The 18,903-nt window shown below is 34.5% G+C and overlaps 1 protein-coding gene across 1 annotated transcript; it reads right to left on the bottom strand.

Annotated features, from left to right (window-relative positions):
* Positions 1–14,382: 14,382 nt before the first annotated feature.
* Positions 14,383–16,562, bottom strand: LOC141404534 (E3 SUMO-protein ligase ZBED1-like). The gene is made up of 5 exons (XM_073987997.1): positions 16,454–16,562; positions 16,203–16,388; positions 15,569–15,826; positions 15,209–15,511; positions 14,383–15,140 (listed from the first exon to the last, which is right to left on the bottom strand). The coding sequence occupies exons 3-5, from the start codon at positions 15,813–15,815 to the stop codon at positions 14,383–14,385; spliced, it is 1,308 nt and encodes a 435-aa protein (XP_073844098.1). The 5' UTR covers positions 15,816–15,826; positions 16,203–16,388; positions 16,454–16,562.
* Positions 16,563–18,903: the final 2,341 nt, after the last annotated feature.

Genomic DNA, 18,903 nt, shown 5'->3' on the forward strand with positions numbered 1-18,903 from the left:
GAGATGACTTTTCCCATACAAAAGTTCACCGGGCATGACTTTCCCAATACAAAAGTTCACCTGTGGTGTGTCACCATCACATTATGTTGCCATGCATTTTGATGTTCAATATTTTGCTTTGTTGAGTTGGTCATTGCCACAGCGAGTTCATTGCTTTCATTGTTTTCATTTGTTTGTTTTTTCCAAGCACCACATAGAGTTCATTGCTTCATGCTCACTCATATGTAGGGCGACAGTTTAGAGTTTCCAATTGGAAACTCAAATACAATTGTAATGAGTCAGAGTTCGGCCAATGGGAATGAAGAATATCCCAACAGTAAATTTGATTGAGTGAAATTCTAAAATGTGAGCATGAATGAAAATATCGAATGCATGACAACATATGTAAAAATATTACATACACACATACAAATATACCTAGTTATAAGATAGGTTTGTAAGAACTCTTTTCCTATTGGTTAAGAGAAAAATTATTGAGTGATTTTTAGGATAAGACACAATTGTTAGACTTAAGAATTTTTATATAAATATCAGAGAAAAAAATAAAGAAGTCAGAATGGTTTCAAGACTTGATCTAGACTCAGCATTTGCTCAATCAGCAAAGGCATAAAGAAATCAACTGTGTTTCTTTTAAATCATCACATGGCGATCCTGCCAGGAGAGAGCTCTCCTAATAAGAGAAGTGAATGCTGATCCGCCACCTCCCTGGGAACGTGCTTCCAAGCTTTGGGTTCGTATAGATGAGATTGAATTCCTCTTAAGGAATTATCTCAGTACCAGGAATTAGAAAGAATAAAACGCTGCATCAATCTGCAGACGTTAGGACCAGTAAGCGCGTTGCGCTCGTGGTCAACAGTTTTTATTTTATGAAAGAAAAGCTATGAATATGCATAAAATAAATAAATAAATAAAAGGAAAATAGGACAATATTTTATGAATAATGGGAAGTACCCAAACAAAAATAAGCGAGGTGATACAGGCTACGGCCAATGCACCAACAGCCATTAGTGTTAGCGTTGAAGTACTAATATTAGTTTGCATAATAATAACTTTAGTGGTTATTATTAAGTACTTAAAAAAATATGTAAAGAAGCAGACACGCAAGCAACAAGCCCGATTAAGCGCGTTGAAATAATTTCAAAGATTATTATTAACGCTAGTTAATAAGAATAACTAATACTGTAAAATTGTAATAGCAATAAGTCCACTCACACATCACTGATTTGGTACCATGGATAAGGTTTTACAGTCGATAGGGATTTTGTTGTCGAATGCTAAGAAATCATTAGGCAAGCCTTATACGAGGGAAACAATAGAGAAAAAGAAATTAGAAATTGCAAACCTGCAGACCGATTTCGACGAATTAATTGAAAGGGAAAAATTGGAAGATTCAGCTAAATATAAGACAAGATTTAGTGAGTTAAAGGCGGAAGTTTTAAGTTTGTTGTTAGAACACTCAGAGTTAGCTCAGCAGGTTAAAGAAAAGGATACAGTAAAGCAAGAAAACAAGATGGAGACTAATGATCTGAAAACTATCGTTGCTTTAGTACCGGTTTTTACAGGCAAAAAAGAAGATTTGGAAAGTTTCACTGCTAACCTAGAGTTAGTATACGAAACAATTCCTAATGAAAAGAAGGAATTCTTCTTTAAGTATGTTTTTTGCTCAAGATTAGATAGTCGGGTCCAGAGTAGGATTAAACAGAAAGGAATACCAAAGAATATCAATGATTTATTATCTGCTTTGAAGACGGCCTATAAGCCCGTAAAGTCATCCAATGCTATTTTGAACGAGTTGACTGGTTTAACTCAAAGAAATAATAACCTGCAAGGTTTCGCTAATAAAATAGAAAGTCTTGTTTCTGAGCTCAACGAGATTCAGATTTCTGACTTGGGTGAGCAATGTAGGGAAGCAATAATAGCTACTTACAACTTGACAGCATTCAATACATTCTTGAATGGGCTTCAGGATCAGCAAATTGTTTCAACTATTGAGGCTAGTCGTGTATCGACATTTGCCGATGCTTTGCGAATTGCAGAAAAATACGTATCTCGTACAAAACAGAAAGACGTGATGTACCATAATGCACAAACTAATAGGGATAAAAGAAATGGTAAAAAGAAATATTACAATAACGGTAATAATCAGGCATACATAACAGAAAGCTAAAGTCGACTTTTCGATTTTTCGATTTTCACTTACAACTGAAAACTCGACTTTTCGATCTTTCGATTTTTACTCGGAACTGAAAACTCGATTTTCGATTTTTACTCGGAACTGAAAACTCGACTTTTCGATCGATCTTTCGATCTTTTGACAACTATTCTCCTATTGTTTTCAACAAGCTTCTTAACAGCTGACGCATTTTGTTTATTTTCCTTATCCATTCATTGCATTTTTTTCGAACTGGAACACACGATAATTAAAGGACACATTGCTGAAGACAATTACATCTGGTAAGTTGATTGAAAGCAAGAAATGGCAAACCAATAATTTCATTCTTTGTCTCATAGGATGTTCATGGACTTTCGCATGTATGTACAAAAAGAGCTTCCACCATAACTAAGGAATAAAAGGATCCAAAAACGTTTATAAAAACAAGTTGACTCGGAATTCCCACACAGAGCTGACATTTCTGTTATTGAAATATCTTGTTCTTTTGATTGCAACATATATAAGTGGGTTTTGGCCAACAAGTTTGTAACACATCGAAACAATGCAAAATACTTATATACCAAAATGAATGTCCTATCAGGCCTGGCTATATGTGTCTTTCCTCCGTCCGTCTGTCCATCTAAACCTAGTAATCACGGATCGTCACGAAATTTTGGCGGTTAATGGGAGTCCATAAGGCGAAGAAGCCTATTAATTTTGGTTATGATCGGATTACTTGGAGAAAAAGTCTCAAGTTTTTTATCAGTCGTATTCCAAAAGAAAGCCCGTCAATGAATGAGGAAAATATCACCTTTATTATGATGCAAAATAGGTTGGAGCACATCTCACTTCCCATTTCTCAGCTGGTTGGATGCGTTTCAACAATGAAGACATTCTGAGCTTTAAAATGTTCCCAATTGCGTTACCAGCATTGTTGAAATGCTTGTGATTTTGAGAAGCTGGGTTATTGCAGTTTACGGAATTTTGTTTCCATGTCAGATATTAGGTGTGTTCGTTTACTCAATAATTTGTACAAGTCCAGTAACTTCTTGTAAGCGAGTAAGGTCACTGACATTGTACTGTAGAATAAACGAACAACATCCAGTAACAATTTGTAAAAAAAAATTGAGTAAACGAACACACATATTGATTCTGTTGGGCATACATATTTCAAGGAGAGAGGTTGATAATGAAACTAAAGGTAGAGTTACATTAGGCAAATATTTGCTCCAGGACCCTCAGTGTGCGCTTACTGAGAGCAAGTTAGCATAAATTCAATGTATTATTAACACTCACTTAACCTCAGTAAGCGCACAATGCCGGTCGCTGGAGCAAATATTTGCCTACTGTGACCTTACCTTAAGCTTTAAATTAGTACAAAATGGCTATTTATGGTAAAATATCAGAGTTATCGCAAAAGGCCCTAATATATCACAATTTTAATATAATGAAGTTTTTACTTTAATGACAAATAAGTACCACTGATTATATTTCGTGTATTGAAGACGTGTAAATTTCTAATCAAAAAGACCAGCGAAGCGTTCAATCAGTAAATCGCCAGAACGCTTTTTAAATAAATCGCTATTCAAGTCGGAATTTTTAGGTTTTTCACGATTTTGCTTAGAAACGGGACAAAAGAAAATGTTGTAGCTATGAAAATTCTATACAAGGTTGACCTTTACGATATTTTCGTAGGTTTTACCGTTTATGAGGTATAAAAGTTCAAATGGGGACAATGCATTGACTGTATCGCTTCTTAATAAAACAATGTCATACATGGTGTAATTTTATGAAATTGCAGTAGTGGGGAAATCTATTTAAGAACCCCTAGTTTCATGCACGAATACAAAGCAACTGACAATACGGAAGTCGGCCACTGTATGGAGTTTGAAATCTCCTATAATCTGTCAATTTTTTAAATAAGATTTTTGCGGAAACCCCTTAGCCGCAGCATGTACATGTTTTAAAAAATTACAATGTGATATATGGTCTGACCCAGAACTGCAAAAACCTATTAATTTTTACTTTCTTTTCGGCATTATAAAGGAAAAATTGTTATCGTAGTAGATGTAGATTCTTGCAGTTCTGGAAGAAACCGTTGTAACAGTGTTTATTATTATATTTGTTATCCTCGTATTTCTGTTCAATCTATCTCCAGCTACAGGAAAGTGGTTGCTTCGATGGGATATAGCCACAGATACACTAGAGTTAGTTAAGTAGGTTTGGCGGGCAGTGCCTTGCGTTGGTTAAACTTCGTCAAAATATTTCAGTTGCACACTCATGAATTCGACACCTCCAAATAATAGTATGCTAATCTAAAAAGTGAGTTTTGCAGGAGAAGCTCTAAAAGTTTGGAAATTTCTTTGACCTTCAGTACTATGCTAAGTAAATATTTGTTTATAACTTATGTTCGGATTGTCCGATCATTACCAAAATTTTACAGAATTTAAGTTAAAGGACGTTAAATATAAAAATGTAAACAACTTGAAAACATGCAAAGTGGACTTAGCATACTATTGTTTGGAGGCGTCGAATTGTTCGAAATATTTTGATAAAGTTATCCAACGCAAGGCAAATGGCTATATGGAAGTCAGCCATACTTTATGAAAAATTTTTAATGAAATCACTCTAGTGTGGACCGGGACTATCCATTTAGAGGACTAATATGGAATCATTAGAAATAAACATACCAATACCGGACATTTTCCTTCATGTTTTTTCGATACATTTAATCAAATGTTAGAATATTTATTTTTGAGTTAAAACAATTTATTGTCAACAGCAGTAATAAATATGTACGTACATATGTGATTGTTTCAGTTTTAATTTAACTTTTAATAATTGTACAATGAAAAGAAATATATTTTCAATATAGTTATATACTCATATTTATATATAAACATATAGTTTTAGTTATACATTTATGACATCAAATTAGTTTTTTAAATAAATTGGTATATATATATATATATATATATATATATATATATATATATATATATATATACATATATTAATAATTATGGTGTATCATTTTTAGATTTACTAGCTAACATTGATTCAAAATTAATAATATATTTTAAATGATTTCATGTAATTTTTTTCAGATTTATGTTTTAAGTTAGGTGTAAATGTAATTTTATATATATGTACATTCTTTCAGATTTATGTTTTAAGTGTGTTTACATTTTTATATATGTATATATAACAAATAATTTATAGTGATAAGTAAAAAAGTTATCTTTAAACAGAAAAAAATAGAATATAACAATTTTTTTAAGAAGCATATCCTTTTCATCCAGGAAAATAGATTTTTATGCGCAATACATAAGAATATATAATTGTGTTTCAAACAAATATTGAGTTGTTAATTATGAAAAAACTACAGTACTTAAAAAGAAAATATTCATGTCAGGATTCCGAGTGTAGAATTGTGGTTCAGCAAAGTCAAAACAATTAGAATGTTAATCGGAATGGTCGCAAAACATTGTTATGGTGTTTATTTATTTTTTTTTATTTATTTATTTATTTCATTTCGTAACAAAGCCAATAGATAGGCCGTTAAAGTTGCACAAAACAACTTAACATAAACTACTCTAGAATGTAACTTAAAACTATAATAATAAAATATCTTTTTTAAATACATTAAAGAAATCTTCGAATTTAAAAAGAAAACAAATATTATTAGTGGCCCTATACCCCTTAAAGGAGTTTAAAGAAATAAATATATAAAGTAAACATTAAATGAAATACCCAAAAATATCAAAGACTCAGAAAAAAAACAGAATGGAATAGTACAATTAAATTTCATGAGATTCAGCGTACCTATATATTTTTCGTTTATACGTGGTCAGCGAGTCATCAAACTCTTTAAGAGAAGGTGGAAGATAGTTATATATGCGCGCAATCCTAACTAGAAATGATTTGTCTGAAACTGCAGTAACTCTTGGCATAGTGATTTGTACATTCCTATAAGATCTGCCAAACGTAAACATGCTAACAACACATAGCGGAATTTTCAACTTAAGAATCTTATAGAAACATAACATACACCTCAATTTAACAAACTTACTAAAACTACACCCAAGGAAACTCTCAACAAACGAAGAAACATGCTGACGCCGCCCTAACGGATAAACATAACGTATAACTCTATGCAACAAAAGACGAACCTTACGCAAAACATACCCACAACAACCACTATAGACTTCAAGGCCATACAAAAAAATCGGCATTACTAATGCATGAGCCACATGTGCCTTTATAACACGGGGTAACACGACATCCAACGCGTACAACTTTGTAAGAGCAAAGTTAACTTTGGATGTTATTGAACTGACATGGTTCTCAAATGTCAGTTCGTCGTCAAGCACAATACCCAGACAATTAAGCGTACTTACAACATCTATAACTTTATTACAGATGGAAATAGCTATTGCATTTTCAGGTATATTGCCAAAATACATTGCCTTAGTTTTCTCTGTATTTATACTCAGGCCATTGACAGTCATCCAATCTACCAACATACTAACATTAAAATTAATTGTGCTCTGAAGAACATCTAAAAACACCAAATCACCCAAGAATAACAGCTGCACATCATCAGCAAAAGCAAAAGACATGCAACCTCTAACAACAAAACGACTAAACAAATCATTCACATACATTATGAATAATAAAGGACCCAAGACAGAACCTTGCGGTACCCCACTACTAACAGGCAAAACACTAGACGCAGCATTCTTACTACAAACATATTGCTTTCTACAACATAAGTACGAATACATAAGCCTACAAGCAGTAGACGAGAATTTAAACACATGAAACAGCTTCTCAACCAAACTTGCATGATTAATTTTGTCAAAAGCCTTTTCAAGGTCAAGTGACAAAAGCACGCAACAACCACCTTCACTCAGCTGCTTCCTAATATTGTCAGTTAGGCCAATCATCAAAGCTGTTGTACTTCGGTTACACCGGAACCCAAATTGGCTGTCATGCAAAATAGAAGATTCTTCTAAGTAGGCAACCATTTGCTTTTTAATGACATGTTCTGCCATCTTCGATAATACTGGCATTATAGATATAGGCCTCAAATCAGAAGAGCTATTATGTTTAGGAATTGGAACAATTCTGGCTATTTTCCAGTCAGCAGGGAATGTAGAGGTAGTAACAATAGAGTTAACAACATGAACAATATACGAACCAATACGAGGAAACATAAGTTTTAAAAATTTTAAATCAAACCCATCACAACCAATGGCCCTCGACTTAATTAATCCAAACGCCTCTAAAACTTCACTATAATCTACACAACGAAAACTAAATCCTTCACAAACACCTTCTGGGAAACTTGGAACACGAATGTTACTACGGGATTGATTACACACGAATTCAGAATTAAGACGCTCAACATCCTCAGATTGAACAATATTATTAGAGTCATACGCCACGCCGTTCATTCTCAGAACCGACCATACTTGTTTAGATGACTTACTACAAAAAAGATTTTTGTGAGCCAATCTTTTCTTCTTCCTCACAATATTTTTAGCCTTGTTTCTTAATTTGCAGTATGTTTTCCAATTTACATCACTGCTATCATTTAAATAGGCCTTATAAGCTAGATCCCTAAGCGACAGTCCATGGCGAATTTCACGTGCCTTGTACCAATCATCACACTTATACTTCACAAATCGCTTCCTAATGGGAAAAGCCGAGCGAATGCGCAGAAGATTTGCATTTAAAACGCTAACTTGAACATCTACATCTGATGTACCAATTATGGCTTCAAAGTTGCATTGAGATACCGCTTCATCAATCTCAGCTGCATCTAGGGCATCATAATCAACATACTCAAAAAACGTTTTTACTCTGGGATTATAAACATCAAGGGATACAAAAATAAAAGCATGATCGGAAATACCAGGACAGGCAAATTGACTACTATATTTTAACAAACTCGGGCAAGACATCAAAACATAATCCAACAGCGAAGTAGAATGGTGAGCTTCATCATAATGCGTGGGCATTGAGTTGTGCACAATACTCAGGTTCATTCTACTACATATATTTCTAAGATTGAAGCTTTTCGTAACATCAAACAAATTATTATTAAAATCACCCATAATCACTACATTATCATACCTCACAACTATATCACAAATCTCATCCTCCATAGCAGCAATATCACCGTGTGGAAGATATACCACTCCTACCAAAAACAAACATTCATCAATATACAATTCACAAAATAAGTATTCCAATATTCCATAAGATGATCCCTTACATAAAACTCTGTGCTTAATCGATTGAGAGATATACATTGCAACACCACCTCCCCTCACATCAGGTCGATCACTTCTATGACACACGTATCCTGGAATGTGCACGACATTATCATGCACACGTGACTTCAACCAGGTCTCAGTCACGCCAAAAACATCTAAATAATTCCCTTCTAGTATGCTTCTAATCTCATGAATTTTAAATGTGTTGTTATGAAGTTTAAAACTCCTCACATTCATATGACCAATGTTAAAATTCCTTTGAAAGTTAGTTAATTGAGAAGACAGATAAAAATTATCATTAAAAATATCACCTAATCTAGTGGAAAACATTTTGAATCAAGATATATATAAAGCGAACAAAAAATTATTATATAAGCCAGGAAATTTGAAAAATAAATAAATATATGCATAATTTCTTCATATACATAAACTACTCAGAACATACTGAATTATTACTGGCCATCCACAACATTCAATGTCGGCGCCGGCAGTGCATCCCCTTCGCCATCAAGCATATTCATGCAACGCCTAATGTCGAACTCGTCCTCTGTTCCATCAGGGAGAACAACCAATACCTTCGGATTGTCTTCACTCCTCAACTTAAACTTGCGTATTTTATTGCTACGCCATAACCTTTGACACACGTACATCAGCTTAGATGCTGCCCTGTTATGGTGATCATTTAGATATATCCTGCTTGCAATAGCAGCACCAGTAACGTCACAAAGCTTCAGCGGCTCCCGTCGCCTTTGGTAATTAGCCATAATACGGTCCCTCACATGCACCGAGTTAAATTTCACAAGCACCGATTTGCCATTTGAAATATAACAGCAATGGTGAACATCAACTGGACTTAGGACAATGCCACACATTTCTGCAATTTTAGAGATTGGGTCCCTTAGGTGCTTTATACCATCCGGCAAACCGCTGATGATAATATTAGCTCTGTTTAGCCGCCTTCTCAGAATGTCATTTTCAACTTCGACTTCTTGCATTGCACGTTCTACTCTTTTTACCGCAGCATTGCAACTTCCCATATATTCCTCCATTTGCTGAAGGCTCTTATCAACATCTGCACGCATGTCCTTGACAATTTCTTTTATTTTCACCATAAATCCTTCAAACTGACTCTCCAAGCATTTTTTGTAGGATTCAAACTCTCTTTGCAGCGAATCAAACGTCCGATCTCCAACTAGGTCATTACCATCACCAATAGGATTCATACTACTGCTACCTGCTACACTGTTATCATCCACCTGTGGGTTTTTCTTTTTGTTACAGGAGGGACATTTGAACAAAAACATTTTATTTTTCCTGTTTTTGTATAACAGAGTGTGTTGCTCCTTCGTAACATTGACGCAAGTGATATGGTAATACAATCCGCATTCGCAACAACCCAAACTGTTCTGATTACCTTTAACAAGGCAGTTACATGTAGGACATGTAAACGATTTTGGTTTCGACGCCATGGATGACAAAAATTTTTTTCCTTGACCCACTGTACACCAACAGGTACAAAATACAGCTGTTTTAGCAAGTAAAATGTTCCAACAGATACAGATGCTGTATAAAATGCAAAGCTACCACAACAACAATACGATGCCAAGCAGGGAGCAGCTACCGCAACACAGCAACAACAAGGCAAGCAGGAAAATTATGATGATCACTAGTCGAATCCAAATGTTTGTAAACAAACACAAACCAGAACATTTAAGGTCCACTTAGCTTTGTTTACTTATTTAGTAATGATTTGGCTTTTGAACAGAGAGTACGACGCGGCAATTTATTTTTTCTTCTTCTTCTCTCAAACAGAAAAAAAGTTTTATACAACAGCTTTCAGCAATTAGGCAAGAATTGACAACTCCTTTAATTACGCTTGGTAAATTCACAGCAAAGCAAAATATTGTGGAAATAAAATCGCGATTTATACTGCTTTTATTTATTTATTAAATATTTTTGCAAATTTCCCGCGGACCAAACAATTTTATTGACACTTCATTGTAGGGTTCTATAGATCAATGTTTATAGAGCCGAAAATTTTTAAAATCTGAAACGAAATTAAAAAGATGATTATGAAATAAGCAATATTATTATATATGTATGTACTAATATTATATAATATTTTGGCAAATTTACCAATAAATAGAATTTAATTCCACATTTCCTCTCCTAATGATCTTAATAATACTAGCATGTTAGCCGCTTAGCCGTGATCTTATTTGGCTTGCAATAAGTCCTGCATGTGAAAATAGGCGTTCGGATGGAACTGATGTTGCGACAATGGAAAGGTATTTTTTTGCAACTTTGGCAACAAATGGGTACTCATTTTCTAAGGCTTTCCAAGTGGCGAATGGGTTTGGATTAGCTTTGCGGCTAACGGGTGGAGCATTAATATAGTGCCGTAATTGAGGCGGGAATCCCGAATCATCTATACTAGAAGGCTTTAAATTTCCAACATTGGTGTCCAAAAAATGCCATATATCTTCCGGGTTTAACTGCACTGTTTCAGGCTCTTCAACACTTTCAATTTCCGCTTGAACAGCTTCTCGGGATTTATGTATTTCTTCCTTGACGAGGTCTCCTGAAAAAAGGTATTAATAATTGTATACAAAAGATAATAAAACAAATATATTTACCTAGTGCTTTTAACGCAACTGCGACGTCTTTTGGGTCGGTAAAAGCGAATTTCTTAAAACGTGGATCTAAGAGTGTTGCCAATGAAAATGCCTCCACCTTTTCAATACTGTGAAATTTTATGTTTATTTCACTTGACAATGTCTCGTTTACTCTTTTTCCCACAAGAGTGGAAGCATTTGACGAAGCTATTTTCTAAGAAATATATATACATAAGATTATTTGTAAAACATGATATTACTAAATCGTACTGTTTTTAACCCAGAAATAAGAGGAATACATTTGCTTATTGTTAGAGATGGACAGTGGGTAAATACCCAATGGGTAAATACACGGTAAATTGGGTAAATTGGGTAAATACCGGGTAAATACCCATTTGTGGGTATTTATTTGGGTATTTACTATATTGAATCGCTAATACAACATCTTAGACCCTATTTCTGGGTTTAGGCTATGAAATCGATTCAAAATGGATAGTTTTACAATACTTTAAACAAGTGGGTAAATACTTGGGTAAATACCCGAGTATTTACCCAAGTGTTGGGTAAAAACTCATTAACTGCCAAACCACTTGACGTAGGCTGACAAAATTTGGCTCAAATCTTATATATGTCAAGAGAGTATCTAACACTGAAAATGGGGTCTCTGGGTCCATGTTTTGATATAGCACCCATATAACCGTACCTCCCGATTTAAGGTATTTTTTGTCTATTTGCCTCATTGTACAATCATAGTGGCTGAAATTTGGCATAGTGAGTTCTCAATATGTAGAAAATACCCTTGCAAAAACTTGTCAACATAGGTCCACGTTTTCTAATAGCCCCCATATAAGTGTACCCCGATTTCGAGTATTTACCCAAATTTTGGGTAAAAACTCTTTAACTGCCGAACCACTTGACGTAGGCTGACAAAACTTGGCATAAATCTTTCTTATGTCAAAAGAACTTCTGGTACTGAACATGGGGTCTCTAGGTCCATGTTTTATAATAGCCCCCATATAGCCGTACCTCCCGATTTAAGGTATTTTTCATCTGTTAGCCACATTTTACAACCAAATTGGCTGTAATTTGGCACAGTGAGTCCTCAAGGAGTAGAAAATATCCTTGCAAAAATTTATCAATATAGGTCCACGTTTTCTAATAGCCCCCATATAAGGGTACCCTGATTTCGAGTATTTACCCAATTTTTGGGTAAAAACTCATTAACTGTCGAACCACTTGACGTAGGCTGACAAAATTTGGCTCAAATCTTACTTATGTCAAGAGAATATCTAGCATTGAAAATGGGGTCTCTAGGTCCATGTTTAAATATAGCCTCCATATAGCCGTACCTCCCGATTTAAGGTATTTTTCATCTATTAGCCAAATTTTACAACCAAATTGGCTGTAATTTGGCACAGTGAGTCCTCAAGGAGTAGAAAATATCCTTGTCAAGTGAGTCCTCAAGGAGTAGAAAATATCCTTGCAAAAATTTATCAATATAGGTCCACGTTTTCTAATAGCCCCATATAAGGGTACCCCGATTTCGAGTATTTACCCAAATTTTGGGTAAAAACTCATTAACTGCCTAACCACTTGAGGTAGGCTGACAAAATTTGGCTCAAATCTTACGTATGTCAAGAGAATATTTTGGATTGAAAATGTGGCTAATAGTTAAAAATACCTTAAATCGGGAGGTACGGCTATATGGGGGCTATATCAAAACATGGACCCAGGGACTCAATTTTCAATACCCTTATTACTATTGATATAAGAAAGTTTTGAGCCAAATTTTGTCAGCCAACGTCAACTGGTTCCACAGTTAATGAGTTTTTACCCAAAATTTGGGTAAATACTCGAAATCGGGGTACCCTTATATGGGGGCTATTAGAAAACGTGGACCTATATTGATAAATTTTTGCAAGGATATTTTCTACTCCTTGAGGACTCACTGTGCCAAATTACAGCCAATTTGGTTGTAAAATGTGGCTAATAGATGAAAAATACCTTAAATCGGGAGGTACGGCTATATGGGGGCTATATTAAAACATGGACCTAGAGACCCCATGTTCAGTACCAGAAGTTCTTTTGATATAAGAAAGATTTGTGCCACGTTTTGTCAGCCTACGTCAAGTGGTTCGGCAGTTAAAGAGTTTTTACCCAAAATTTGGGTAAATACTCGAAATCGGGGTACCCTTATATGGGGGCTATTAGAAAACGTGGACCTATGTTGACAAGTTTTTGTAAGGGTATTTTCTACATATGGAGAACTCACTATGCCAAATTTCAGCCACTATGATTGTACAATGAGGCAAATAGACAAAAAATACCTTAAATGGGGAGGTACGGTTATATGGGGGCTATATCAAAACATGGACCCAGAGACCCCATTTTCAATGCTAGATATTCTCTTGACATATATAAGATTTGAGCTAAATTTCGTCAGCCTACGTCAAGTGGTTCGGCAGTTAAGGAGTTTTTAACCAAAATTTGGGTAAATACTCGAAATCGGGGTACCCTTATATGGGGGCTATTAGAAAACGAGGACCTATATTGACAAATTTTTGCAGGGATATTTTCTGCTCCTTGAGGACTCACTGTACCAAATTACAGCCAATTTGATTGTAATATGTGGCTAATAGATGAAAAATACCTTAAATCGGGAGGTACGGCTATATGGGGGCTATATCAAAACATGGACCCAGAGACCCCATGTTCGGTACCAGAAGTTCTTTTGACATAAGAAGGATTTATGCCACGTTTTGTGAGCCTACGTCAAGTGGTTCGGCAGTTAAAGAGTTTTTACCCAAAATTTGGGTAAATACTCGAAATCGGGGTACCCTTATATGGGGGCTATTAGAAAACGTGGACCTATATTGACAAATTTTTGCAGGGATATTTTCTGCTCCTTGAGGACTCACTGTGCCAAATTACAGCCAATTTGGTTGTAAAATGTGGCTAATAGATGAAAAATACCTTAAATCGGGAGGTACGGCTGTATGGGGGCTATATCAAAACATGGACCCAGAGCCCCCATGTTCAGTACCAGAAGTTCTGTTGACATAAGAAAGATGTAAGCCAAATTTTGTCAGCCTACGTCAAGTGGTTCGGCAGTTACTGAGTTTTTACCCAACACTTGGGTAAATACTCGGGTATTTACCCAAGTATTTACCCACTAGTCTAAAGTATTGTGAAACTATCCATTTGAAACGAATTTACAACCTAAACCCAGGAATAGGGTGTAAAATGTTGTATTTCCCATTCAATATAGTAAATACCCAAATAAATACCCACAAATGGGTATTTACCCGGTATTTACCCACCGTGTGGGTATTTACCGGGTAAATACCCGGTAAAAACCATCTCTACTTATTGTGACATATTTTTCTGCGCTTATTTCCTTAGTTATAAGGTAAAGCGGCTTCAACACATTTCTGACATATTCCACAGCGTCTAATTCGGCCCCTGTTAGCATTGTCGGAGGTTTAGATCGACTATTTCGCTCAGTGTGCATTTGCATCAGTACCCTTCCCACTTGGTTTTCTAGTAAAATAAACCGATCTAACATCTCATAGCAGGAGTTCCATCTTGTTTTAACTTCTTGAACAAGTTTTAAAGCATTTTGTCCACTTTCCGATTGAAGTTTTTCTAGCTCTTTTGTTGCTATTTCGCTCTTTTTAAAAAACTTTACAATGGTTTTCACTTTTTTTATGATGTCTCTTAAGGGGCTTAGAGGAGTTTCATTCAGTTCAAAGGAGTCATCAATATTTTCTTCGTCGCTTGGAACTTCGGGGATATTGCTTATGCCAGCAGCCTCATCTTCAAGCAGGTTTTCTGGCACATTAATTTCAATAACCCGTTGAGCAATGTTGTTAAATGCGTGTGCAAAACATGAGACATGCTTATATATGCCAAACCCCTCTCTTATGGCCCCTTTGATATTGGATCCTCCATCGGAAAGTATTGCCGATATTTTTGCATCTGGAATTTCCCACTGGATGCAAATTTGTCTGAGAAGAGCTTTCAAATTTGTAATGGTTTTCCTCTCATTTATAGGGAAAGCGCCCAACTCCACTGTTTTCATATTTATGTCTATTAAAAGATTACATGTATATATTTTTAAATAAATTAAATAATATTATTAATGAACAATGAAATACCTTGTAAATAGTGTGCTGTTACTCCTAGGTAACTTTGCATGGTAAACTTGTGGGTCCACAGATCTGTAGTAAGACAAATATAGTCCGATTGAGCCATTTCGCGCTTTACTTTTTGACAAAGCTCTTCATATTTTATCTCTAGGCGTTTTACTACAGTTGTTACACTTGGGGGTTGGTAAAGAGGTTGTAACTTCTTGCAAAAATATTTGAATCCTTCTTTATGAGGGGTTTGAAACGGCATATTATCTTTCACTATCATATATAGCAGAGCATTGAGCATTGTTTTTTGCTTATGGCCATCGGCTGTCACAAAGAATTTATTTGACATTTTTGAAACATAGGAAATCGAACAGTATTTACCTGCAAATGCATTAATCGATCTAAAACTTTTGTCTAAGGGTCCAGCAAAAACTTCAGGTTGCTTGGCAACTGTTTCAACAGGATCGTTTTTGTCTTGTTTTTTGTTTTCGATTTTGTGAATAGCTCTCAAGTGATTAGCCATAGTTGAAGTGTTTCTGTTATATTTGAACACATTTTTGCAAATTGAGCACTTAACATGCAATCCTCCATCAATTTTTTCAAAATAAAGCCAAACGAAACTGGGCATTATTATTTTACCTAAATCAACGGGAAAGTGTAAATTTAATGGGTCGATATTAATCATTACAATTAATGATAGATATATATGATTTGTATAAATGTTAATGAATTGCATTTTGCAAAAATTATATACATATGTACATATTTCTCATCCCCATCTTTACATGCATATCACTCATTTCATTAAGTGCACCCCGATTCCGAACATTGTGTCTCAAGACAGACTTGTAGAGCAGTTTTACATGACTGAAATACTCAGGAAATGTCACCAACATTACGCAGAGGTCATTTTTTAACGTTCAGCATTTTATGTTGTCTCGGCTGGGAATCGATTTCAGGCATTCAGGGGTCTGTGATTGCAATTGCAGCACGGTGATATTAAAAACCAACTTACCTAATAGGCTAGATATAGCCTCAGCAGTGTAATTATGACCTTTTAATCTGTGTTCCCAGCACTCAAATTGTTAGGTCAGTTGTTTTCAAAATGGATTCCAGCTTCTTCAAAAGTATTAGTTGTTGCAATTATAATTTATTCGAACAGACTGCGATTTATGTAAATTTTCTGTATCTCAACAATATCCTATTTTATAAAAATGAATGTAAAAAGTAGTAACAAATCAACAATAAAATCTGCATTTTACGTACCTTTGGATTGACTTGTGAAAAATGAAAAGAAATGTCTTAATAATACCGTTATTTTATCTTTATAAGTATGTACAATAGTTTTAATAGTGCTGTCTTGCTCTTACCAATGGAATCTTTTAAGTTTCTTTGCTTTTTCGCTGTACATACTGAAATCTAATGTACTAAAGATCTAAAAGTCAAAACGAAAAATCGATCTTTCGATTTTCTGCGCAGTCAAAAGTCGACTTCGATTTTTAGACTTTTGACTTCAAAAAATCGATTAGTCGATTAATCAAAAATCGAGTTGTTTATCCCTAGTAATAATAACAAACGATATAACAACAATAACGGTAACAATAACAATAATAATGGCTACAACCGAAATAAAGGTAACAAAAATAACAAAAATTATAACAGGAATGGACGTAATAACATCAATAATAATAACAATAATTATAATAGGAACAACAATAACAACTGGAATAAGAATAATATTAATCATAATAATGGTAACAATAACAGAAACAACAATAACTACAATAATAGGGATTATAATGTTAACCAGGTACAAGATCAGGGAAACTTTCAAGTTCCGGAGACCCCAAGACCTTCGTCTTCGGAGAGCACACAATAAAAAACAGAAACATTTTCAGTATATCATCTAACCTCAAAAATTATGTGAGATTGAATATAATAGATGTAGATTATCCACTCACGTTCTTGATTGATACAGGTGCAGATATTTCTTTATGTAAAGAAAAGTTTTTGTACCGTTATGAGGAAAATCCAGATGAATACTGCAATCTAACAGGCATTTCGAGGGAAATAATTAAATCTTTTGGGTCAACTAGTGTTAAGATAGATATAAATGGTATGGTAATTGAACATAGTGTTCAGCTAGTATCAAATGATATTCCACTTAGTACAGATGGGATTTTAGGTAGAGATTTTCTATCAAAGTATAAATGTAATGTTGATTATGACAGGTATATCCTAACATTTAATTTAAATGGTGAAAGCATCACAATTCCTATACATGATAGTTCTTTCAAAATTAATCAGGTAGTTGTACCGAAGAGGAGTGAAATCATTCTACCTTTTACCATCAATTTGGTAGAAGACGCAGTAGTATTAAATAGGGAAATTACGAAAGGTGTGTTTTTGGCTAATTCTATAATTCCGAAAAATGGAAATAAGCATATCAAGTTACTAAACGTTACTGACCAAGACATGACGATAGATCATATGAAATTAGAAACAGTTCCTTTAAGCAATTATGATATACTTACAGTTAACCATTCTTACTCACACAGTAATTATACGGATGAACGTTTTGAAAGGTTAATAAACAAAATTAATTTGGATGATTTGAGCGAAAGTCATAGGAAAGAAATTGAAGCTATATTAAAGAAATATCAGTCGACATTCCATCTTGAAGATGAAGATTTAACGACAAACAATTTTTATAAACAGAAAATTAACCTAGAAGACAAAAGTCCTGTTTATATAAAGAATTATAGACTACCACAAGCACATAAGGAAGAAATAAATGCTCAAGTACAAGATCTTTTGAAAAGTAGAGTAATTGAACCATCAGTTAGTCCTTATAATGCACCATTGCTATTAGTTCCAAAGAAAGGACAGACAGATTTGAAGAAATGGAGATTAGTTGTTGATTTTAGGAAGCTTAATGATAAGATTGTTAATGACAAGTTTCCATTAACTCGTTTGGACGATATTTTGGATAGATTGGGTAGAGCGAAATATTTTTCGACGTTAGGTATGACTAGTTCTTTTCATCAGATTGAACTTGATTCTAAGTCGAGACCACTAACAGCATTTTCAACACCCAATGGTCATTATCAATATACGAGATTACCTTTTGGTCTCAAAATATCATCTAACAGTTTTCAACGCATGTTGACTATAGCTTTATCTGGTTTAGAGTCTGAAGCATTTCTTTATGTTGATGACATAATAGTTTTTGGATGTAGTTTCAAACACCACAATGAGAATCTCATTAAGGTACTTGATAGGCTGAATAGATACAATTTGATACTCAACCCTAATAAGTGTTGTTTTTTGAAACCAGAAGTAGTTCATTTAGGTCACTTAATAACTCCTAATGGAATTAAACCAGATACTTCAAAATACGATGCAATAACCAAATATCCAGTTCCAAAAAACGCAGATGACGTTAGAAGATTCGTAGCATTTTGTAATTACTATAGACGATTCATTAAAAATTTTGCGGAAATAACTACATGTTTAAACTCATTATCTAAGAAGAATACTAAATTTGAATGGACAGAAGAATGTCAAAAAGCATTTGAGACACTTAAAAATAGGTTGATAACACCACCAATTTTACAGTATCCAGATTTCGATAAACCTTTTATACTAACTACAGATGCTTCTGATTTTGCTTTGGGTGCAATACTATCGCAAGGGGAAATAGGAAATGATAGACC

Source organism: Musca autumnalis, unplaced genomic scaffold (assembly GCF_047663935.1).
Source record: "Musca autumnalis isolate F117 unplaced genomic scaffold, ASM4766393v1 scaffold_417, whole genome shotgun sequence".
In the NCBI taxonomy this organism is placed as follows: Eukaryota; Metazoa; Arthropoda; class Insecta; order Diptera; family Muscidae; genus Musca; species Musca autumnalis.

What these genes read in the sequence shown, in the direction of transcription:
- LOC141404534 (XM_073987997.1), bottom strand. Translation starts at nt 15,815, where the DNA reads ATGCCCAGTTTCGTTTGGCTTTATTTTGAAAAAATTGATGGAGGATTG. An exon ending in ATCGATTAATGCATTTGCAG is followed by an intron (nt 15,512 to 15,568) that starts GTAAATACTGTT and finishes TCTTTGTGACAG; the next exon opens with CCGATGGCCATAAGCAAAAA. An exon ending in AACAGCACACTATTTACAAG is followed by an intron (nt 15,141 to 15,208) that starts GTATTTCATTGT and finishes ATCTTTTAATAG; the next exon opens with ACATAAATATGAAAACAGTG.